The sequence below is a fragment of the Poecilia formosa genome, unplaced genomic scaffold, assembly GCF_000485575.1.
Source record: "Poecilia formosa unplaced genomic scaffold, Poecilia_formosa-5.1.2 Scaffold126, whole genome shotgun sequence".
Taxonomy (NCBI): Eukaryota; Metazoa; Chordata; class Actinopteri; order Cyprinodontiformes; family Poeciliidae; genus Poecilia; species Poecilia formosa.
This window is the reverse complement of record NW_006800065.1, coordinates 525,989-550,201: the sequence shown is the minus strand read 5'-3', so window position 1 is coordinate 550,201 and position 24,213 is coordinate 525,989. Positions and strand designations below refer to the sequence as shown.

The 24,213-nt window shown below is 37.9% G+C and overlaps 1 protein-coding gene across 3 annotated transcripts in view; it reads right to left on the bottom strand.

Annotated features, from left to right (window-relative positions):
- Positions 1-21,981, bottom strand: part of LOC103144423 (receptor-type tyrosine-protein phosphatase eta) — a 39,451-nt gene extending 17,470 nt beyond the window's left edge. Inside the window, exons 1-6 of one of the 3 annotated variants that reach the window (XM_016676080.1) lie at positions 21,672-21,981; positions 3,109-3,127; positions 1,745-1,873; positions 1,233-1,487; positions 728-988; positions 303-557 (exon numbers count right to left, since the gene is read on the bottom strand). In XM_016676080.1, the coding sequence (XP_016531566.1) occupies positions 303-557; positions 728-988; positions 1,233-1,487; positions 1,745-1,873; positions 3,109-3,127; positions 21,672-21,737 (985 nt within the window). In that variant the 5' untranslated portion in view covers positions 21,738-21,981. The remainder of the gene's footprint in view (positions 1-302; positions 558-727; positions 989-1,232; positions 1,488-1,744; positions 1,874-3,108; positions 3,128-21,671) is intronic. The other 2 variants (XM_016676081.1, XM_016676082.1) reach the window with 2 other exon arrangements.
- Between the last annotated feature and the right edge of the window lie 2,232 nt (positions 21,982-24,213).

The following is a 24,213-nucleotide window of genomic DNA, read 5'->3' as shown; positions in this document are numbered from 1 at the left end:
AGTGACAGATATTTTATACTGCTCACCAGCAGTCAGATCAGAAATGGTCAGAAATGTCTCAGACACATTTTTTTGGACATGTTTTTGTCCACCTTCCCATTGAACTCTATAGAAAGAGCTGCTTCCCATTGGTTTGGTCCAGTTCACAAATAGAGATGATGTTGTTACATCAAACACATTGAGATCTATGATTACTTCAGGATCTGTGAGCAGAAATCAATATGTTGCAAACATTTGAAAACCAAAGGATGAAGCACAAACTCCTCAAGGTGTGACAATTGAAAGCAGGCTCATAATCTTACTTGTATATTGACAAATGTTTCTCTCATCACTCTTTGTTTTACGGTCTCCAGCTACAGCTGTGACATTAAAACAGTAGATCTCTCCAGGAGTCAGATCAGTCACAGTCGCCTGAGTCTCATTTGCACTCAAATCTTTGTTATCATTTTCCCACTTTACTGTATAAATCAGTCTTTTCCCCTGAGGTTTAGTCCAGCTCAAAGACACAGAGGTTGTTGTTATACCAGTGACGGTAAGACTGATCACTGCTTCAGGTTCTGTTCATGACAGAGAGCAGTGTAAGCACACTAAAGTTCAGTTATTATTCAATTTTACTATTCAGTTTGCTACTTCTGCAACATTTATAATCAATCACAATAAAATTCCACTGCATTTACACTTTCACTTTTTTGCACACAGTTAAAGACAAACATAAAGGTGGACTTACTTGTGTAGGCAGACGTCGTGTCAGGCGTTCCTTCAGTGACATTATCAGCAGCTACAGCAGTGACAGATATTTTATACTGCTCACCAGCAGTCAGATTAGAAATGGTCAGAAATGTCTCAGACACATTTCTTCCGTCATATTTTTTTTCACCTTCCCATTGAACTCTATAGAAAGAGCTGCTTCCCATTGGTTTGGTCCAGTTCACAAATAGAGATGATGTTGTTACATTAAACACATTGAGATCTGTGACTACTTCAGGCTCTGTGAGCAGAAATCAATATGTTGCAAACATTTGAAAACCAAAGGATGAAGCACAAACTCCTCAAGGTGTGACAATTGCTCATGACAGAGAGCAGTGTAAGCACACTAAAGTTCAGTTATTATTCAATTTTACTATTCAGTTTGCTACTTCTGCAACATTTATAATCAATCACAAAAAAATTCCACTGCATTTACCGTTTCACCTTTTTGCACACGTTAAAGACAAACATAAAGGTTGACTTACTTGTGTAGGCAGACGTCGTGTCAGGCGTTCCTTCAGTGACATTATCAGATGCAACAGCAGTAACACTTATATTGTACTGAACCCCAGGATCTAGTCCTGTGATATTTTTGAAGTTTTGTGTTACTGTTTCATTTTTTGTAATTTCTCCTTTTGTCCAGTATACTCGGTAGCTTGCATCATTCATTTTGCTCCAGGTCACTTTCACAGAGGATGTTGTGACACTTTCCACACTGAGATTCGCCACATTTCCAGGTGCTGTGAACCAAAGAAAAGTCACAATAACAGTTCATATTACGTCTATCTTATTATTCTCTATCTTAACATAATAGCACTTATTTAATCAGGACTGTACATTAAGAAATATAACTGTTAGAAAAAAAAATAAAAAATGCAGTACTTCTTCAGGGCATGACACAGAACAAAGTAACCAGGTTATGGTTATTTTGAACTGTGTCATGAGGACAGATGTCAATTTAGGGGCTCACGCTAGTTACCATTAGATGTTAACACACCCTTAATTGTAGTTGTTGGTTCAGCTGTCGTGGTTGTTGGTTCAGCTGTCATTGTTGATGGTTCAGCTGTCAGTGTTGATGGTTCAGCTGTCATGGTTGATGTTTCAGCTGTCATTGTTGATGGTTCAGCTGTCATGGTTGTAGAGATGTCAGTTATTGTGGTTAATGTGGTTGTAGGGGCAGCTGTTATTGTGGTTGCTGTTATTGTTGGTGCAGTGTTTGATGTTGCCAGTGCAGTGGTTGAAGTTGCTGATGCAGCAGTTGAAGTTGTTGGTGCAGTGGTTAAAGTTGCTAGTGCAGTGACTGAAGTTGTTGGTGCAGTGGTTAAAGTTGCTGGTGCAGTGGTTAAAGTTGCTAGTGCAGTGGTTGAAGTTGCTGGTGCAGTGGTTAAAGTTGCTAGTGCAGTGGTTGAAGTTGCTNGTGCAGTGGTTAAAGTTGCTAGTGCAGTGGTTGAAGTTGCTAGTGCAGTGGTTGAAGTTGCTAGTGCAGCGGCTGGAGTTGTTGGTGCAGCGGCTGGAGTTGTTGGTGCAGCGGTTGAAGTTGGTGCAGTGGTTGAAGTTGCTGATGCAGCGGTTGAAGTTGCTAGTGCAGTGGTTGAAGTTGCTGATGCAGCGGTTGAAGTTGCTAGTGCAGCGGTTGAAGTTGGTGCAGTGGTTGAAGTTGCTAGTGCAGTGGTTGAAGTTGCTAATGCAGCGGTTGAAGTTGCTAGTGCAGCGGTTGAAGTTGCTGATGCAGCGGTTGAAGTTGCTGGTGCAGCGGTTGAAGTTGCTGGTGCAGTGGTTAAAGGTGCTGGTGAAGCGGTTAAAGTTGTTGGTGTAGCAGTTAAAGTTGTTGCTGCAGTGGTTGAAGTTGCTGGTGCAGTGGTGAAAGTTGGTGGTGCAGTTGTGAAAGTTGCTGGTGCAGTGGTGAAAGTTGCTGGTGCAGTTGTGAAAGTTGCTGGTGCAGTGGTCAAAGTTGTTGGTGCAGCTGTTGCTGTGCTAACATCTGCACCAACAACTGTTGTGGTTGTAGGAGAAAGTGTTGCCGTGGTAGTAGCTGCAGATGTAGTTGCGGTAGCTGTGGTGGTTGCAGCTAGAGTTGTTACTGTGGTTTCTATTATAGCTGTTGTACCTATATTTTTCCAATTGATAAAGCAAAAAAGATGAGCACAAGAAGAAAAGCAACAGTAAATAAAAGCACAAGTGAAGCAGTGAAAAGGTGTTTTAAGAGCATTTTAAGAATTTGGGTGTTAACAGGTGTGACATGATTAATAAAGATAGCAGATTAAACCCCAATAATGTGCTGCAAGTGAAATTTTGAGACAATAAATAGGAAGAAAAAGAGCAAGCAGCTGACACCAAAACACGAGAAAAAGTTGTACTTACTTGTCTCAGCCTGAATGTTCTGCAATAAAAGACAGGAGAAAAAAAACAAAAAAAACACAGTGAGGCAACTTTTACCACGAGGGGGCAGCATTTCGTTAAAAAAAGAGACCATCAACTTTAAATCAAACCACTTATTCAATGTTACAGTGAGATGAATAACTTTACAACTCCTGCCCAAAGCACAACAACAAATACTAAAAAACTGAATTACATATATTTCATCAGTTTCCTCTAGATTATATGTTTGTAACTGTAGATCTTCTACTTTTATATGGACACGACATTTTTCATCACGTTGACCAAATGCAGAACAAAAAAAATCCTCGGCAATGTAACCTCTCTTAATTATCTTTTGGGATTTAAGTGTAGATATTGTTTTATAAGTTAGGTACCAGTCCTCCTCGCATATTTCTGGTATATAATTTGATTCTTTTAATCAAGAGGAAACTATGTGAAGCTGGAAAACAGTTACCTATTCTACTATCCAACATGACCAAGTGTATAATAGAAAAAAAAAACATCATTAATACAGAGGTAATACTTTAGACATTTTGAAATTTAGCCAATTTTATTCTTAAACATTTGTTATAAAATGTCCAGAATCAAGAAGAACAGTACATTATCAGCGTATAGGCTAATTTGTAGAGTAAGATGATCTATTTTAATTTCATTTATATCATCTTGTCAAACAATTGAGAGGGGTTCAGTAAGGGCAACAAAAATTGATGAGAGGAAAAAAAAAAATTAAAATCATCACTGCCAATCAAGTTAACTTTCCATCTATTATATATGTAATGTACGTAACTATATTTTATCTTTTTGCATATTTCTGGTGAATAATTTGATTAATAAAAATAATGGGAAAAGTAATATAACATGCCGATAATCAGTTACATATTAAATAATCAAACATCAGCTAGACTGAACCAGAAGACTTTTTTTACTTGAATGTTTGACATAAAAGTAACAATTAGTGTCACATAGCTTGCCAGTTTTATGTTTAAAAATTGTTTCCAGATAAATTGATTTTGATTCATTACCAAAATGTATTGAACAATACTTTTAATTTTGGATAATCAAAACAAACAAACAAAAAAAAAACAATAAAGGAGACATGTTAAAAGTTTAATAGAAATACTAAAGACATACATCAAGCTTCCAAAAAAAATAATAAATCTTTTGCTTGGTAGAAGAAACCCCAAGCCCTATAGCTGAGGAGAAAGTACCATTGCAAAAAAACAAAAATCTGTGTTTGTGAGTGGACTAACTAAAAAATGAACAGACCATCAAAATTATTTGGAAAATTGCAGCTAAAAATTAGGATTCTTGAATGTGTATCCTGCACATACAAGAATCCTTGTATGTGCAAGGATTAGGTACAAGGACATCTTGGGTATCTTATGCAACAACTTCGGAACTGCAACTTCACACGCTCCTGTGTCCACCTCACCTTCAGATTTGCTCTGGTTTTAGGGAATAGCACATGGTGCTGATTACATATTAATTATTAGCTAAAATTCAAACAAGCCTTCCAGACTGTTTGCTTCGCAGCTGAACATTAAACACATGGCATCACCACTAAAACCTGCATCATTCTCCCCCAAGCAAAGAAAAGCAAAGGAAGGAGAATTATTAGCCTGCAGCGTTGATACGTTACTGTGGGTGGTTTATATTTTATGATAGCAATAAACCAATTGCAATTTCAAATAAACAATTCAAATAGTTTATCCTATTTTAGTGGGATAAAATGATTTGACAAAAATTTTGTGTAGACCAGAGTTTCAATCACATTCAAGACAAGTGAATCCCATATCACAAGTTTACATTTTGCTTTAAATGTTGCCGCATCAATCAAGGTATTGCCTGGCCTTAAATCTTCTCCTCACTGAAAAACTAAATTCTAACACTGTTGTGCTCCAGGAGTTTATTTGTTTGGCCAACTGTGAAACAAGTTCTTCTGACAACTTTGTGCTCTGAGACAAGGACCAGCTTATATGAGAAGAGGTGTGGGACTGTAACTTTGTTGTTTGTGTGACATCAACTGGAAAAATTTGAGATTTTCTCCTTTTTTTTTTTACATATGGGAGCTTCACTCTGATTGCAGACATCAAAGTGCCGCAGACAATAATTATGACATAATGAACGAGGGATTTTTTAAATTAAAATTTACTAATAGCGGAGAAAATCTTTTGTTCAGTCTTTTTCCTAACTTTCAGCTGTGACTTTTTCCTTGATGCTGCCATATAGGAAACTATTGTTGAATTACTTTGCAGAAGTGTCCTTCCTTTTCTTTCCTGTAGAAAGTACCTCTGACCTGGTTCTTCATTATTTTTCCTGGACTACTTCCTATCCGTCAGCCTCCAACCAGTCACAACAGATGGGCACAAAATCATACTGAGCCTGGCTCCCTTGGAAGTTTCCTCTTGCTAAAAAAGGGAGTTGTTATTTTCTATTACACTATTATGCTTTGGCTAAGAGATTGCTGAAAACTCAATAGTTCCTGAGTCGCACAAATGAAGTAGTCAGGGTCCCGCATCAGCTAAAATGTGTAGGACCAAATCCAGTTTAGAAGCTGAAGTACTGATGACGTGATTTGCAATCACAGAATCTAAAACAGTAAAACAAGAACATATGCATGACAAGAGTAAGAGGGTAAGATTTCTAAAAAGATAACTGCAGGTTATCACCATTTCACCTTGTGGTGTGAAATGGTGATAAGAGGCATGCTCGTCATCGGTTAATGTGGTAAATGTTTTATAAAACAAAACCAGCTAATGGTAACTTTTTCCAATTAGTATTTCATGAATTATTGAATTTGGCTGTATTGCAACATTTACTAGACAAAACTGAACTATCTGGAATTACATTGTTGAGGTATTTGGGAGAGATATCATACACCACATTTTGTCCAATGACCACTGGAGATAGGTCTCAGCCTCCCCCTGAAGTCTGCAAGGATGAGCGGGGGGCTTTTTTTCCTTTCACGAGTTAAGTACTAGCCACAACTAAACCTTTCAACTCAGATTATATACTTTTAAGAAATCATAGATTAAAAAAGCCAAACATCTATTTCTTAAAAATGTTTAGGATAAAGTGATTGAACGAACAAATTCCAGGATAAAACTCTACGTTGGACATACAAAAGATCACATACCAACGTCTAACAATAAAGTCTCAATGCCATACTTTAATCATTCTCATATTTTCATACCAACTGTAAAATGAACTCTTTGGATGCAAAAGCACTTTAAGCTACAACTCCCAAAGTTTCATTTTTCCTTGGAGTCACTCATTTTTCGCTTGTTAAATAAACAAAACATCTAAAACCATCGTGCTTTGGCGCTGTATCAGACACTAAGAATAATACAAAATTACAGTCACTTCTGGAAATGATGGCATACAAATATTAGTTTAAATAAACAGCTTTTTTATCTCTCTGCTCTTTCCTGTCAAGTTTATAGTTTTGCAAAATCCTTTTGCTCCTATATGGTCTTTCTATATTAAGGCTTTTTTTTTTTTTTTATGAAAACAAGGTAAATGCTCTGTTTGTCTCAGCTTCTTCTACAATTGATATGTGTGTGCATGTCTTAGAACACTTAGCATTAGCAAATTAGCTGGGAAATTTGTTGGAAAAACATGCAGCACTGGGACTCAGCCAATGCCCCCGTTGATCTGTACGGTATCGATGCCCTTTGACTGTGCCTGTCTGCGGGAGTGGGAGGAGGAGGAGAAGGAAATGGCTCTACTGACCACTATATAAACATTACATCATCCTTAAAGGCCGCCTGCCTTTCTCTGATTCCCTCAGATGCCTAAGCAGCCTCTCGATAACACCCAGGTTCCTTCCTGAATAATAGTCGAGAACTCACCTTTAAGGCCGTTTGTTCTGGTTTCAACCCTTAAACACAGACTTGATCTGATAATGTCGAACAAAAGAAAAATCCACAAACTTGAGGGACATTCTGCATTAGCCAAGTTTCCGTCTTAACTAAGTGTGGGTAACTTTGGACAGGTGTTCCTTACAAAGAGAGCAAAGAAGAGGAAAAGCTGAAAAAACTTTTTAAAAATGGTACGAGGTAAAGGTTGGCAAAAAAAACTGGCTTGAGGTTTTCAAGATCATTTCAAAATGTTAACAGAAATCAAGAGAACCATCAGACATGCATCAAGACAGGAAATTTGCAAGGACGTCAACCATGGGTATTTTTTATTATTTTTCAACTGTGGTGGGGAGAACAAGACTTGGGGTGTATTCAGACCAACCCAGGATTAGAGTCCTGAATCAGACTCTAATCTGTTTGTCTAGAAAGTCGGAGTTTTTGGGGAGGTCCGAATGCAAATTTGAATTCCAAAACGGACTTAAAAACCAAACTCTGACCTGTCTAAAAACCTAGGTCTCGGTCTGGTTGAAGTGAACTCTAAAACGGTAGAAAACCTTTCTTAATGCAACCTGACTAGAGACCGTTCCAAAAGCAGGAAGTCAGCTACAGTGCAGGACATTCTGGTCAATATATTACTCCCTGCTCTGCGGGTTAACGAAGATGTTGTGTCGGTTGTCATATCAACGGGTTTGCGTGCCGACACTAAGCAAGGAAAAGCAGAATATAAATGGTTTGAAGTTGTTTTACAACTCTTTATCAGCTTATCGTCCCATTGCTGTGGCGCTCTGCAGCTGCTGTAATTTTTAAACCTTTAATAAATGACAAAAACTGAACTAATTGCCTCATTTGTTTGAACATAATCATCAAATAGGATGGAGGAATTTCCTTGTAGTCCTCTCGCATCTTGATAGAAACCAAACTGTTTATAGATTTATATCAAGGGAGTATACTTACAAACATCAGCAATTTTCTCAGTTTTAATTTAAGCCATGTTTATAGAAATCAGGTAAGAAATAAAGGCGCTGCGATCATTTTTGTGATTCCTGCTCATCCCGCATTGGAACAGCCTGGTTTAGTGGACAGACTCACCACGTAGTAACGGCGCCAGAAGGAGCGTGGCTAGCGTTAGCGGCTAACAGGCGATGTCCAAACCAGTAATGTATATCAATGAAGAAATCCTACAACGACTAAAATCTGACACGGCTCCGTTTCTGTTTACTTTTTGTGAAGAAAAAAGTTGCGCTGGCCTTCTTCAGAGGTTTTGTGTCGATTCCTTCAGTAGTTCTTGGTGCAGCGCCCCCACAGGCGTCGAGGGGAACAGGTTTTTCAGTTAGTTTTAGTCGTTTGACACAGTGTAGTGTGAATGCGAGCTAGAGTTCTGAAAACTTAAGGAATGTTGGAATTTTAGTTCCCAGTCGAACCGAGTCTACCGGACTATCCGGTCTGAATGCGCCCGAAAAAGCAGCTCCTTTTTCGGGCGCAACCCAACAGATTCAGCTCCTGAATCTGCTGGGTTGGGTTTTATTATTATTATTTTTTTTAACAGAATGCTTAATGATCTTGTGTCTCTGACTGACATTATAGTTTCACTGAAAATGATTAGTCGGAGTTTAGTTGAGGAAGAATTCAGGTGAGCTACACCTGATGGAATACATTATCACACACCTGTAATTATTCATTGGGCATCTAATAAAAAAATAAATATTCAAAGAAACAAAATCCATTTGAAATGTTTTTTTTTATTTATTTTTTTACCTAGTTTGTGCATGCTTTTGAGTATAACTCGGGGAGATGTCATTCACAGATCCAGTCTCCAACTTCCAAGATAAAAACAAAACTTCAGACCCAGTTGTTAACATCTTCCCTTGTTATGTATCTTTAGATCAAAAGCTGAATGAACATAGCTCACCCTGGAATTCAGTGACGAACGTACAGCAGATGCAAATAGAAGAGTTTTCTATGAATCCCTATGCAGAAAATCTATAAGTTTAAAAGGTGGAAAGCTGTTGATCATGATGATGGATCTGCTTTGCACTAAAATCATCAACACAACTGGTTCTGATAGTGAGAATAACATCAAGGGATGAAAAGTTGTGCTGAGATGTTTCAGACACAAGTAATTACACCTGATTACACCTTGCAACTGACTGATAATGACTGAAATAACACAAAACTATTGTTGTCCGTTATACGCAACGTTTAAAAGTATGCACTGCTATAGAACCTATTTAGTGATATATGACCAATAAATATTTAAAGAACTATTACGTTATCTTCTTGCCATTGAGTAGGCCTGGATTGGCAGAGGTAATGCTATTAAACAAGGGTAATTAGTCAGGGGTCAGTTGTGGTTTCAGGGCTACTATCAGCTGCTCATCCCTATTAAAACAGGTTTACCTTAATGAAATGTGATTGGTGGAAAAAACTTTAGCTTAGCCAGAGATTTCTTAGGATATTTCCAAACAGCTAAGTTCTTCTTCTTTGTAAGCAGGGGAAATTAACAACTGACCTTTCCAATTTAGTAGCAGAATTTTTTATTTTTATGTTTTGCTTGATACGGTTAGAGGTATACTAAATTTAAAACACTTGAAATCCACTGTCTCTAACCACTGGGAGATTTTAAAATACTAGCAAATTTTAGACAAGTCCATCCAAGTGCATGCTATGCTAATGTATGAGTCAAGGCACCAGTTATAGGAAACATAAAAAGATAGTAGTTTCTTAGTAAAATAGTTTGACACAGGTGAGGAAATATAAAGTTTTTCTTTAGTGCAGGTGGAAAACGTTCACCTCACTCTTTAGCAGATCCCTGAGGTTTAAATGGAACATTACTAACGTTTGTTTCTATCAACACACTTTTTAACTTCCTTCGACTGAATTATGCTTCATGTGGCATGCATTTGAAACAAAAACATATTGTTTTGACTAAAGGAGAACTAAAAAAAAATTGTTACACAAAATAAGTTTCACGCTTTGCTACTCTTACAGAATAGGAACCAAAAACTTAAAATCTTCAAAAGTGCGCCCTGATGGTATTCTGATGCAGCAGCCTCTGGCTTGAAGTACTTGTCTCTAATTTCTGTTGAAAGCAACAAAAGCAAAACCATCTATCACTGGACCAGCTGAGGTTGATGGATGAAGTTTGACTTTCAGTGCAGCCAGATGGTTGTTGTAAACCTACTAGAAAACATGAAGATATAGTTATTTTAATTGATAAAATAACATTTACTTTCACATGCATCTTTCATTTAAGACTTAGGCAGGTGACTCAGACAGACCAATAACTTTTGGGGATTATGCATCTTCATTCAAATTATTACAACAGAAAAACCATATACCTTTTGATTCGTGCAGATTCAGTTTCCTGTTCATGAACACCTAACATGTTACGCTGCTTTTTAAAACATGCAAATATTTTTCAGTAAAGTACAGTAATTTCTGCATTCAGCTAGGCAGACAGATTGTTTGGGTGTGACTTTCCGTGCATGCATGTTGAGTGAAGATTAACAGCTACATCCCCTCCGCTAACTTTCCTCTTCAAAATGAGGAAGCCAGTCTTCTACTTAAAATTCAAAATGTTGTAGCACCAAAGATGCCATTCTTCTTCCTGCTTCTCTTTTCCAACACAGTGGCAGATTTGTTCTCCATCTAAAAGTTCATTTCCCACAGCATTCGGTACCTACTTATTGTGTTTTGTTCTAAGGAAACCTCCTGTACTTCCTGTGCCCACCCAGAGACCTTCTACAACGCACCGAGACAGCTTCAAGGATGTTTAAGTTAAGCAATGTGTCATGCTTCAGACCTCTGCCTAATTAAGGTCAAACAGCGGAAGATGAGAACCACACGACAACAACTCAAAACGCAACTCAGGGCTCGCTTTCACAGATCATGAGCTGTTTATTGTGGACAGGAAAGCTTGGCCAACTGCAACACACCTTCTGTTTGTTGTGTTATTCAGTTTTTTTTTGTTTCTACTGTTGAGAGACATGGATTTTACTTTCGCTAAAGCTACAATATACATCAGCCTGAATCAGTCAGTTTAATGCAACAACCTGCATTAAACCTGCAAAGCCTAAAATATTAAAGCTATAGTTTTTGTAAGTGGGGTTATTTGCTGTTCATATTAGCAGTGAGTATCTTACAATTAGTAGACAGCTGAACTGCTCTAAATCATCTCAGTTTTGAGCATAAAAAGGTTGGCAGATCAACCTGGAGCGTATTCTAAAGCGGATCCTATAACAACTTCAACATGATGTTTACACCATCATCATTTCACATTACACACTTCTTTAAATCAATGTCTATGATTATTTTCACTGAGGACATGTGTTGAAGAACAATGATCCATTGCGTACAAGGTGCTGTAACACAAAGCGCTTTGCATGACATGACACAATACAGCTGATGTGCCTTGTAAAATTCAATAATACACAATATTTTTTCTTCTTAACAGCCCCTTGTCAAGCTGCACCTCTGTGTTCTCCCAGCAGTTGTTGCAAATGTAATATTTTTACAAACATTAAATAGTTGTAAATAGCTCTAAACCTCAATGTAAATAACAGCTTCCAGGTCAGAATCGTTATTTTTAAGCTGAAGGAACTCGGGGTACTAAATATACGGCTCTGACCGCTGATAACAACTCCCCAGAAGTAAACAAATCTAAATGATCCCTTTAAGATCGTTGCTGGTTGTTTAAAATGTGGAGTTCTGGCTTCATTACTTCATCTACAAAAGATGGAGCTTATAGTCAACTTAGTTTGGAGAAACAATTAGAAATTCTGCTCACACACTTAGGTTAGCAACTAGCCAGAGGGCTAAAAATTTGATAAAAACAGCCATTGCAATAAAAAAAAAGGTATGTCAACAAATGTTTGATTATCTGTAAATAACCACAGACTTCTTTGTGAATAAATCCCTAATAGTCAAAACTGACCTTACTCAACCCTCAGGTCAAAACTGTTTTTCTAAACTGACGTTATTTCAACTGCTGTTTGTACTGAAGTAAGATACTGACTGCTGATAACAACTCCACAGAAGCATACCCTGTAAGATCTTTGTCTTTTTCAGGTGAGGTTCAGTGGAGCTATAATTGGCAGCTTGTGCCATGCTCAGGGGTGGATGGAGGAGTACCCAGAAATATACTCAGCAGTACAAAATAACCATCTCAGAAATTATGCAACAGTGAAAAATGTATTTTGGTAAAAGGTTACTTAAGCGTTGAGAACTGATCATAGCATATTTATTCGTTTTAAACTTGACAGACATCATTACATGTTATCATCAGTCATTATTAATGGGTTAATGTAAAATTAGGGCTTGTAATTTATCCGTGATTTAGGTTTTTTGGCAAATTTTCACCTTCATGGAATAATTTACAAATTAGTTTTAACTGTGATCAAATAAACAGCTCAAATTATCCTCATATTATCCTCAATGATAGCAAAAATCTTTTAGCTTTAATGTCATTCTACTTGTTCTTGCCATATAGAACATCAGTAGATTATAGGTAAATATATTATTTCAATATTTTTTAAAAAGTGAGTTTCGTTAGTTTTAACTTTTAGAACACAATGTGTCCGACTGGTTCCACCTTTTAATCACTTACTTACAACTAAAGCATTTTGTGTGTTCACACCTTTGAACTCCTTGTTTGGCATTAAAACACACATCTTCTTCCTCTAAGTAAAACTGGCAGATCGGAGTTACACAGAAGCCAAACACATACAGACACATGATTCATGAAAACGAGCTGGGTCTAAAAATATCCCGACTGCCTGCAAAGAAAGAAAAACGAAAAAAAAAGTCCTCAGGAAGATTGCTTCAGCTATGAGCGCGTTTGTCTCCAGGTATCGGCCTCCCACACCGCCGTCCTGCCGCTGCTATCGCACGCCACATCAGTCTATGAAAATGAGTGACGTGGTATTTACTGACCGACTCTCACTGCGCTGCAGAGCCGCACAGCTGCTGGCAGCAGATACCCATCGCTGTACTCCGTGCCCTGCCATCAGAGCTTCCTCATGATGCTGGTGGAAATCGCGGTTGAACGCGCACACGCCCACACCCATGGGCTCCAGCCACTGTAGCGGACACGCTGAAGCGTGATCAGGGTGAGAGGTGTTAAAGAGAAAAGAGGAGTATAAATGTGTGACTGAGGAGAAAAACCACAATGAAGAATTTGTGCTTTTCTCACTATGTAATTACGGTCTTAATATGATAAGAAGGAAGTTTGATGTTCAGTGCAAGTATTAAGAAACTATTTCTTAGTTTAAAAGTAGACTTTAGGCCCAAACTGGATCTTATCTGCTTCACCTTCTTCACAGCTTCGACAATCTATGTTTTCTTATTTATTTAAAACAGGAACTCTAATTTTGTTCTTACAGAAGGTTTTGACCGATTTAGTTTCAGCAGCTACTGTAAATGTTGCATCTTTCCAGTCAAAACTGAAGCTTTGGTGCAGAGCATGTCCTAAAAAGGTCAACTGCTCAGACATTTCCTCATGCAGTCAAGATCCAAAATCTAAGAAAAGAGGCTGCAACATTGGGCAAAGGCACAGTTCAGTGATTGTAAAAAAAGAAAAAAGAAAAAGCAGATAAATAAATCTGGCTAACTTGTGTCCTTAGCCCCTGACTGTATCTGTCATAAGATGTACACTAATCAGGCAGAACATTATTACCAACAATAGGTGATGTGACTAACACCCATACTATTTATTGAAATGGCTTGGATGTAAAGCTGCATCTCAATAAATTAGAACAAAAAAATAGTTCAATTCATTTCTGCTATTTGTTTAAAAAAAGTTATATCTTCAACAAAAAGTTATATAATTTGTGTTTGGTAGATTATGTCTGTGTTGTAACAATGCTTCTTAACTATAAATCGTAGAGCGCTGGCATGAAGCATCAATATGTTCTGTTTCTAAAGACGGCAATCATTTTATTTGATAAACATTGGCAAACAAATCAATAGTAGAATAAACTGTTTGGCATTGGCAGGGCATCTGACAGCTTTTCATAGCTGCGACCGGAAAGTTTTACTCTGTTGCACTACTCACAAATGAATTTTCTTCAAGTGTCGTCACTTAAAAGATCATTTGCAATTTTGAGTTTGTCGGCTTTATAAGATTTGCTGCCAAAAAGCCTCGTTTCTCACAAGACAAAAATCCACCAAGCACAAATTTCTTTACTTTTCATGCTGAATTTATCACTATTAAAACATCTGGCATATTTCAAGCAATTGTTTCTGTTAATCCAGATGACGGCTTGTAGCTAATGAAAGGCTGAAATTTTGTTTCTCTGTAAAATTTGAATAAGACCAAAACAATAGGGATTTTAACGTATACATGTGATATTATGGCTAACACCAGCGAGTTTCAGGGCCCCTTTCTTCATGTTTTCGATACATCACATGCTCAGATGCGAAGCTGATTGTCAAAAACAGACAGCAGGTATAACTGTGGTATGGCATAAGGATTGATAAACAAACCTGCTTATTATTTTTGGTGATTCCCAGAAAAAAATGTATGTTTGTATTTGAGTAACCTTAGACTTCACAAGACTTGTGAGTAGTTCAACTTTGTGAATGAAATGACAATTATTTTAAAGGAACCTTACAAACATGTAAGAAGGTACTGTATGGACATCTAGTGATGTACACTATAAAAAAGAAAACAGAAAAATTAATTTACCCCCCTTTATATGTTGCATTTCCATATGGGTCGTTTTAATTTCAAAGCATTTAAGGCAGTTATTCTGGTGTGAAAGTATAAGCAGATTATGGTAAATCATTCAAAATGAGAGAAAAATAATTTCTCATATCACCCTTACAGCGTTTTCTCATTAACTTATTCAGAGGCCACTGATAAAATGATAACCATCTCCTGGACAATGAAGTCTTTCAGACTGCCAGAGAAGCCTGTGTCTCATTTACATGAATGGGGAACTGTGACTCTTTGTAATTCATTTTGCACTGAACATGTATGGCTTCCAGTTACATTCCTGGTCAAAAAGCAGCATCTTTTACGGATGGTAATCTGAAACTGAGCCGCCCTGAAAGAGACGAGAGGCCAGCCGAGAGTGGGTGGGTCGTCCCACAAAGGAGGGCTTGATTTTTGACTCATCCACTTGAGTGCAACAATGCGAGGCCAGCAGACGTGTGCCTTGCAATTTAAATAATAGTAATACGAGAGCACTGAGAAAGAGAAGGGGAGGCGACATCGCGGAGTAAAATGTGCGTCATTCCGCATCATTCCTGTTTTAAACAACTGCGCGAAATTGAATTCATGTTGCATTAAATTTGTTCCCCACACAGCAACAATTCTTTTAGTAGTGGAAAAAAATCTCACATTCCTTTGGTCCAAGACGCTTACAGAAATGTCACTACTCTCTAATTTCTACAAGCTGTGATGGAACGAGAGAGAAAGCAACAGAATTAGTCGGAACAGGGAAAAAGCTCCATGGCATGATAAACTTATGCAAAGTGTTGTACTTTTCCTGCTCATTAATAGGTTGGGGTTTAAGCTATGATAATGTGTGCACACTAATGGAAATATATTACAAAACTCAAGCAAAATATCAGCACATGCACCAGTACTGACCTCAAATACATAACAGCTGAGTTTTGGAGTGGCCTAGTTAAAGCATAGATTTGGGTCAAATGAAGATGCCAGGCAGTTCAGGCTTGAAACTCTCCTAGGTTTCAAGCAAAACATAAGTAAGTAAACATAAGTAAAAACATAAGAAATATGTAAAGAGGTAATTCAACCTGAAGAAAATAAATAAAAAAAACTAGATTATACACACCTCCAGATTTCATGCAATGTTTTAATAACAAAAAAATATATATTTTGATCATTTTAATTCAGGTTCAGGTCGATTTTCTTCTTGGTCAGTTTTTACTCACAGTTCCCAACAAACTACTACTATTTCATCCAGATCTCAGAATTTAAACTAATCGATCTTGGGGCGTGGATCCTGTTATTTTCTTTTTATTTGAGCCAGTTCACACTTATATCAGCAATTATGACCAAGGATCAGACAAAAACTACCTAAAAGTGGTCTCTAGCTGGCAGAAGAAATAGAAGCCCTTTATTGTCGCAGAACCTTTGTACAAGGAGATGATATGTTTTGTAGTCGCATCATCATGTTTTCACACTTTAGACTACGAGTAAGTTATAAAAAGTCTTATACAAAAATGGGTAAAAACTGCATAAAATCTGGCTTGGCAAAATGTTGACTTAATCTGTATTAATTGAACAGACTGAAGCAAACACCAATGCAGAGATACATGGTTGAAAAATGGCAAGTAGTCATTTCATAGACAAGATTTTTGTTTGTTGGAACATGCGGACATTTCTTGTTTTCTGAAAGTGGAAAGTGCTAGAACCGTCTGTATGGAAAATGTCAGTACATAAAACTAATTCCAAAGAAGGAAGCTACATATTTCCCCTTTTCTAGTTCTACTCTTTTAAGTGCTTTGAGTTTTTGCATCCAAATTAGCATCTTGTGCAACATACAACTAAATTCAATATCTGACTCTCAAATATGCAAACGATGGTCGCTGCTGTAATTTGAATGAATTTCATCTAATCCAGCATTTTTTCCCCCCACAGTTGTTAAAATATATGCTCATTCTGTCGTCATCATGTGTTCCTGTAATCTGAAATGAGAGCAGTGAGGATTGGAGTTACACACATACAGTACGCTGAGCAAAGTTGTTCTAAAAAAAAGAAACAGAATTAAAATTAGGAAAATGCTGCCAACTGTCTTAAAGACATGCAAAAGTGTTTTAAAGTAAGAGCTGCGAAGATGTCAAACGATGTCTAAATGTGATAGAAAGGCTGGCAGAGCTCATAAAATGAATTTATGGATCTCCATTTTGGAGGATGAACTTTAAGAGACAGAGATTCCATGTGACTAAACACAATAAGGTGAACTGAAACGTAAAAAAGAATAGAGAGAGATCTATTTGTCTTGATATTTTTCCTAAGAAAAAAATAAAGACTGGCGTGACCACAAAAAGCAAGAATCATGACCTTCTTGCCTTTACTCCTTATAAAAAAGACACTTCAAAGACTTCATGAGCTGATGTCGACGGTCCAAACATTAAAAATCTTACCGCTGATTTTATCAGAGGAACAGACATTTAAACCTTTCAGCGCTTTTTTAAACACGTAAATCCTGATCCCTGCATCTCGCTCAACCAATGAAACCCGATCCACAGTCGTGCAAGAACGACTGAAGTGAACAGTTTTGCTGAACATCAAAGTGCACCGTTAAGCAAGTCTGAAAGTCTGTTCATCTCTTAACAGCACTGAAATCCAGCTGTGTTGCTGTCAGAGTCACATTTGCATGCGTGAGCCTATCGCCTTTGCCCTGACTGTTTGGTCTTCATAGAAGCTAATTTAATCAATGGCACAATGAACTTTCACTTCCCCTTCAAAAATAAAACAGGTATCATATGATCAGATTTTTGCATGTCACAGTGAGAGAAATGGTCAGTGTTCTTACAAAAGGTGGGGAAAAAACAAGCTACTGTGAGCTACTGCGAGTTGGACATTGTCATAATCTAAAGCTGCGATCCAGAGAGGTCAAAAGGTGCGTGCTCCAGGAAGGTCCTTCATCTAATAAATTCTGGATTGGTTGGGGAATTTTAAGAGATGGGAAGACATGGAAAGCTGGCCATTTAGACAAACAAACCACTTGTTTCTGTGCAAATTAATGATTTCCAGAATTTACCAGGAAACAATGAATAACTAGCTTGGAACCTGCACTACACAGGGACTTTAATTATAACGTGGACAAACCTAATCTGACTCTGGTATGAGATAAACATGCTTTTCATACGTCAACCCCCTCAAAAAAAAACCTCGAAAAAGCAGATGTGTTGCAAAACTGTCCCACCGTCTCTGCCCTAAAGCTTGCATGAATTGAACACGGAAGTCAAGTTTTACAGTTAATTATTAATGGTCAGTTTCCATTTATTTCACCTAGATCTTATAACTTTATGTAACTGGTGGCTCGTGACTAAAACACAGCCTTTGTTAATAAAAATGCTTGTTCCGTTTATTTGTTTCTGGCTAATCGTGTTTGAGACGAGTCAGTTCCACATTTGCTCATGTTACCTATGCTGACATTATGAGATGTTCCATGCCGCTGAACAAACAGGTGTTCAATGATGCGGTGGGGGAAAAAAAAGAGAACAGAGCGTCTTTACAGAGTCCCGTCACTGTGAATTGGACCGTTTGTGCAGAACTAAAAATATACATTTCCACAGGGAACCAAAGTTTTTTGTTACTGCAAATCTTGCATAACATGAGTTCTCTTTGAGATTTTCACAACATGATAACCTTGAGAAAAAAAACAAAAACAAACACTAGTTCCCAGGTCCTAATTAGTTCCCAATTCTAAATGATTTTATTGAAACCAGAAAAGAAAATATTATCCCTACCACTGTGACATTTTTATTGTAATTTAGATTTTTGATTGACAGCTCGTTAGAAATATTAGCTGGTTTAGAAAGTTATGTTCTTAGCTTTTACAGCGCAACTGTTTGTGTTTTTGAGATCAGAAATGTTTCCAAAAAGCATAATAGGTCTTTTTTGCAAACAATAACAAAAGCAGTTTAGCAGTTATTTTTTCATTCAGCTAAACAATAGTGCACAGCAACAGGTAGGGGAGGGGCAGCACTGTGGAACTATGTTCTATAGAGCTGGAGAAAACTTCCCTGTCAACTCATTGAACTTTTCATGACTTTGAAGAGACTTGATGAATTTGTTTTCCTTTAAGTGTTGGTTTTTGGTTTAAACACCCATGTTTAAAGGAAAAAAAACAAACAAAACATATATTGTCCTGCTACAAAAATTCAGAAAACCCTCCCCAGCTTTCACATTTAGCATTGCTGAAGTTCTGCTTCTAGATGCTCTTTCTCTGATTGCACAAACTAAACTGGAGGAGCACAAACTAAGCTGGAGGAGCACAAACTAAACTGGAGGAGCACATCCTCCAGTAAAAACAGATTCCCGAGTAATTCTTTAGGCAAAAACTCAAAGCACTGGTTTGACTGTTCTACTGGCTCTGGACCAGACTTGGCTGAAAAGGCCGTCTGAGCGGGACCTCATTCCATTCCCGACCCCTTTGTGTTGGCCACACGTCTCCTCACATGCCATTCTCAACCTCTGTCACCCCTCCATCCATCCCTCACCAGACAGACCAGTGGGACGAGGACAGGTGGATCTCAGGGAAGCTGCTTGGATGCCACTGGCTCTTTGTTATGATAGTTCCCTGCCTGGGAGAACAGCATTTTTTAAATTATTTCACCCTAGAAACTTCTAAAAAAAGAAAAAAAAATGTCTCATTTGTCTACGTTTTGTGCTTAGAGGGAAGTTTAAAAAAAAATCGCATGAGTCTTTAACTGTAAACTGTAATGAATCAGTACAGTTACACCAGCATCAAGTTGAGTCCAAAAAAAAAAAATGAAGTTAATTATCTTATCTTCATATGTAACAAAAATAAAAATCTCAATTTACTCAACTGCAGAGTATGCTTGCATCTATGTGCATTTAAAAGCAGCTCAATGTGACATATTTCTCTCAATCAGTTATCTTCAATGTTAACTCCAGACACCTCCTGCTAAAATAGGTTATATAACTCAAAAACATCCACTTAATACTATCTGTATGTGCTGACATCTTACAGCCTGCTCTCAGGGTGAACTTGCTGGACAGCCAGTTCTGGTTACGTTGGGGATTTTACTTTCAATCGTTTCTCCATTTTTAAATTATCTTTCACAAAGTGAAATAGTTTACTTTAAATTATTTCCAGACCTCTTTAAACCCCTTGCCAAACTAGTGTCTTGTTTCTGGAGGAATCAGAGAAAGCGTTGATCTCTCCATGGCGCTCTCGCTAACTTCAACATTTAGAAACACGTCGAATCAAATGACAAACATGGCAAATCCAACTTAAAACTGCCAAGTAATGATGTCAGTATTAAATGATTTCAAAAAAGATATTCACGCAGGTTGCCGTAAGTTCTCCTCCCTTTTTCCATGACCGTAAATATAACTTGATTAGTATATTTTCTGTTTGAGTCTTAATAAGTTTATCAGAGTTAAATCTTTCCATCTTAATCAGTTAAAACTTTACATCTCTTCATCTCACCACATATATATATATATATATTTTTTTTTTTTACACTTTTTGTACATGTTCTACATGTCAAACCGGATCTAACTAGTATTTTAGTTACATGCATCAATCTGAGTCCAGCTGTAAAGTTACCCGCTTCAGTCTTTAACAGTCTAAAATAATAATTTTTTCAAGTGCATGTAGATATATCAATACATGTTCAACTAATTCGTTATAACATCTAATAAATAGTCGACTATAATAAGGTCATTGAGTTCAATCAGATTTTTAGTTCAGGAAAAAATCCACCACTAGTTGTTATGACTCAAAGAACATTTTTAAACTGAAAACACGTCAAATCACAATAGATGAGTATTCTCTCTGACTTCTGGCAAATAGTTCAACACGGTTAACTCCAGTTTTATATGCTGCCTTGATTTGTTTGATGCCAGTTCACATCCTTATAATATTTCGACAACACAAGCATTTTTGACACTTCTGAGAATATTTGGGACTAAAATGTAAGAAACAATAATGCCACAGTTTATTTCCCTTGTCAGCACCCATGAACAGCTTACCAACATCAATTTTCTCCAGATTTATTAATTATTTCCATTTACCCGAAAGTAGCAAGAGCTCCACGGTTATTGTGAGCTAAGCAAAACCTTCTTCATCAATATTTGTGCATTTTTGTACCTGTAAGTCTGTTAAATTATAAAAAAGAAAAACCACCACATTTTCTCCATAATTTAAAATTAAAAATCTAGTGTCCTAAATTTGTTTTGTTCTATAACAACAATTTATGTAACTTAGCTACTTCCTTACCTACTACTGTGAAGGAGGCTTTTTTTTTTTTGCAATGTATGTAGTTATAAATATGTTAACCCATATATGTTTCCTTTATTAAATACAATTAAATACAATCCAAAAAATATTCCGCTGCTGATGAAACATTTCTAATCCAAGCACGCTTTATTAGTGACCCACAAGTAATCTCTCCGATCGTTCACACCCTTCAGAACAAAGCAATATTTGTCTTGATGTAAATGTTTCCAACCATAATTAAGTATATTTTCTTTCTCAGATATCATCTGCTTTTCCTAGAAAAGCTAGAATTTCAGTTCTAACCCTAAACTTTTTTGTTTTTGTCTTTTGAAATGTGCATACAGTTTGTGGCTGTAAAGATGTGGTTACTATTTCTGTCCAATAAATAGTCCTTTATATTGTATTTTCTCCAATTCAACACATCCCTGATAAAACTAACCAACATAGGAATAAATTTAAGCTCATATTTGTTCTCACATTATCTTCAGCAGAAGCCATTTCCTAAATAAAGCTCCTAGTTTTACTGTCTGTGTGGGAGCTCTACCTGCGCAACAGGTGCAGTCACACCTGTCAGATTAAACCTGACTTGACCCTTAAAAAAAAATAATAATAATAATAATAATAATAAAAAGAACACCCCCAATCTGTTACTTCTATATTTTTTGGTGGAGGGATTTCACAAAGCTTACCATCTTGTTCAAGTCTGAGTAAAATGCTGAAATAAAAGAAGTTTTCCTACCGGGAGGAGAGCGCTGAATACCAGGAGAGTCCACAGAGTGAAGCTGAAGCGCCGGAGCGGCTTCATGATGCCGCACTCTTGATGGACTCAAAAACAACAACAACAAAAAAAGATTCTCGGTGACTTTGCTTTCTTCTTACTCGCTGAAAGTCTTCATGTTCAAACTTCCTGGCTTGAAAACGCTAGCCCTCCCGGTCCCTACTCGTCTCTTTCGGACGGACGCCAGCGACATCAGTAAAGTTGAAAGTGAGAGGAGAGAAAGTTTTTCCTCCTCGCTGGTTTAGCGGAGGGGCGGAGCGTCATGACTGCGCCACTCCTCTCATCATCATCATCAGCAGCAGCAGCGGTTTTTATCAGCGTTATTCAGGCGTCTTGAGAGGAAATGCTCTGTTCTGTAAGCCTTGGAGGAAAGGCCTCTCCGTGTACCCGCATTTTATCCGAGAAAGCACAACGAGTCACCCCCCCGCATGCTCACTATAACCTCCTGTGAGGGAATGCGGCCTGCCTGGAGACCTTTGGGCCTGCAGAGCGGATGGATTCTGGCTGTTTCTGCTGCAGGCGGCTCGGCTCCTGACAGGTGATGCTGCCGCTACTTTGGGTTCACACGACCACGAGTGCGTGGAAAGAATTGGCGGGTTTTTTCAGACTTGAGTCAGTGCGGGACATATGCGTGTCATGGGGCTCGTCATGTGATTCCCAGTGAGACGAAAAAGAAAAGAAAAAACAAACAAAACATTTCATTTGAGTTGAGGATGCATTTGCTTGTAATTCAATGTCTGAAAAACGGCCATTTACATTTAGTGTTTTCTTCACTAGTTAATTTATGGAGACACTACCACAACACACCTCTGCAACACAGTTTACAGACATTTACGCAACTCCTCCTTGAACTTGCAAACACATCCATCCCTCTTGAACAGGCTTTAGTGTATTTTATGTGATGGTTCATCAGACATTTTTAATACAGTAGATCTGAGAAGTCTATCAGTTCTAAACCTAAAGAAGGCATTAATATAGTTTTGGTCCAATACCACACAAACTCAATAAAGCTCTGTCATTGTGGTTGTGACAAAAATGTGTAAAAGTTTAAGGCGTATAAATACGCCAAATAGAGCAGTCCTTCTTGCCTTTAAAAAAAAAGTTTTTTTTTACCTGAATATCTTTAAAAACTCGGATCTCCAAAACCGATTTAAAGTATGAATTCAGAAGAGTACAAACAACTCGCAGAGCCGTCTGAGAGCACCTGAGTTTGACAGGAACATCTTTGAAAGGAAACCGAAATAGACTCCTGATCAAAATCTTAAGACCAGTCAAATAATGGCAAGAATTTACATTATGCACTATTGGATCTTAAGAAGGTTCTAAGTAGAGCTTCACAATGTTAAAAGAAGAAATCAGCGTAAGAGACAAAAACTTTTGAGCGGGCAATTAATTGAAAACTGCATTTACACTCAAACATGATTTTTTCAGCTGATCAAAAGTTTAAGACCATAGCTCAAAAAACCCCCGAAAACCCCCCAAAACAGAAATCAAAGTGTCAAAAAAAAAGGACTCAGTAATGAGTAGCTCCACCATTCTTGATGATGACTTCAAACAATCGTTTAGGCATGCTTGATGCCAGTGTTTCCAGGAGGCTAGTGGGAACGTTGCTCCAAGTGTTGAAGATGGCTTCATGAAGGGCATCCACGGTCTGCAACTGATGTCCATTTTTCTAAACTTCCCTTGCCATCCATCCCCAAATGTTCTCAATTGGGTTTAGATCCGGGGAACATGCAGGATGGTCCAAAAGAGTGATGTTATTCTCTTGGAAGAACTCCTTTGTCAGGCGGGCATTGTGAACTGCATCATTGTTCTGTTGAAAAACCCAATCATTACCACACAGACGAGGGCCCTCAGTCATGAGGGATGCTCGCTGCAACATCTCCACACAGCCAGCTGCTGTTTGACGCCCCTGCACAACCTGAAGCTCCATTGTTCCATTGAAGGAAAACGCACCCCAAACCATGATGGCGCCCCCACTACTGTTGGAAGCCATCAGGACCATCAAGGTTAAATTTTTTCTCATCAGAGAAGACAACTTTCTTCCACCTTTCAATGTCCCATGTTTGGTGCACCCTTGCAAAGTCCAAACGGGCAATTTTGTGGCGTTGAAGAAGACGTGGCCATTGAAGACGTTTTTGTTTCTGAAGCCCTTCTCTCGCAGATGCCATCTGATGGTTATTGGACTGCAGTCAGCACCAGTAATGGCCTTAATTTGGGTAGAGGATCGTCCCGTGTCTTGACGGACGGCCAATCGGATCCTGCGGCTCAGAACTGGTGAAATTTTTTTGGGTCTACCACTTGACTTTTTTGTTCCATAACCTTCAGGATCATTTAAAAAAATGCAAAATGACTGTCTTACTGCGTCCAACCTCAGCAGCAATGGCACGTTGTGAGAGGCCTTGCATATGCAGCTCAACAATCCTACCACTGACCACTGCTCAAAGTCAGTGAGCTTTTTGGCTTTTGTCATCAGGAGGTCTTGACAGTGTAAAGACTTGAC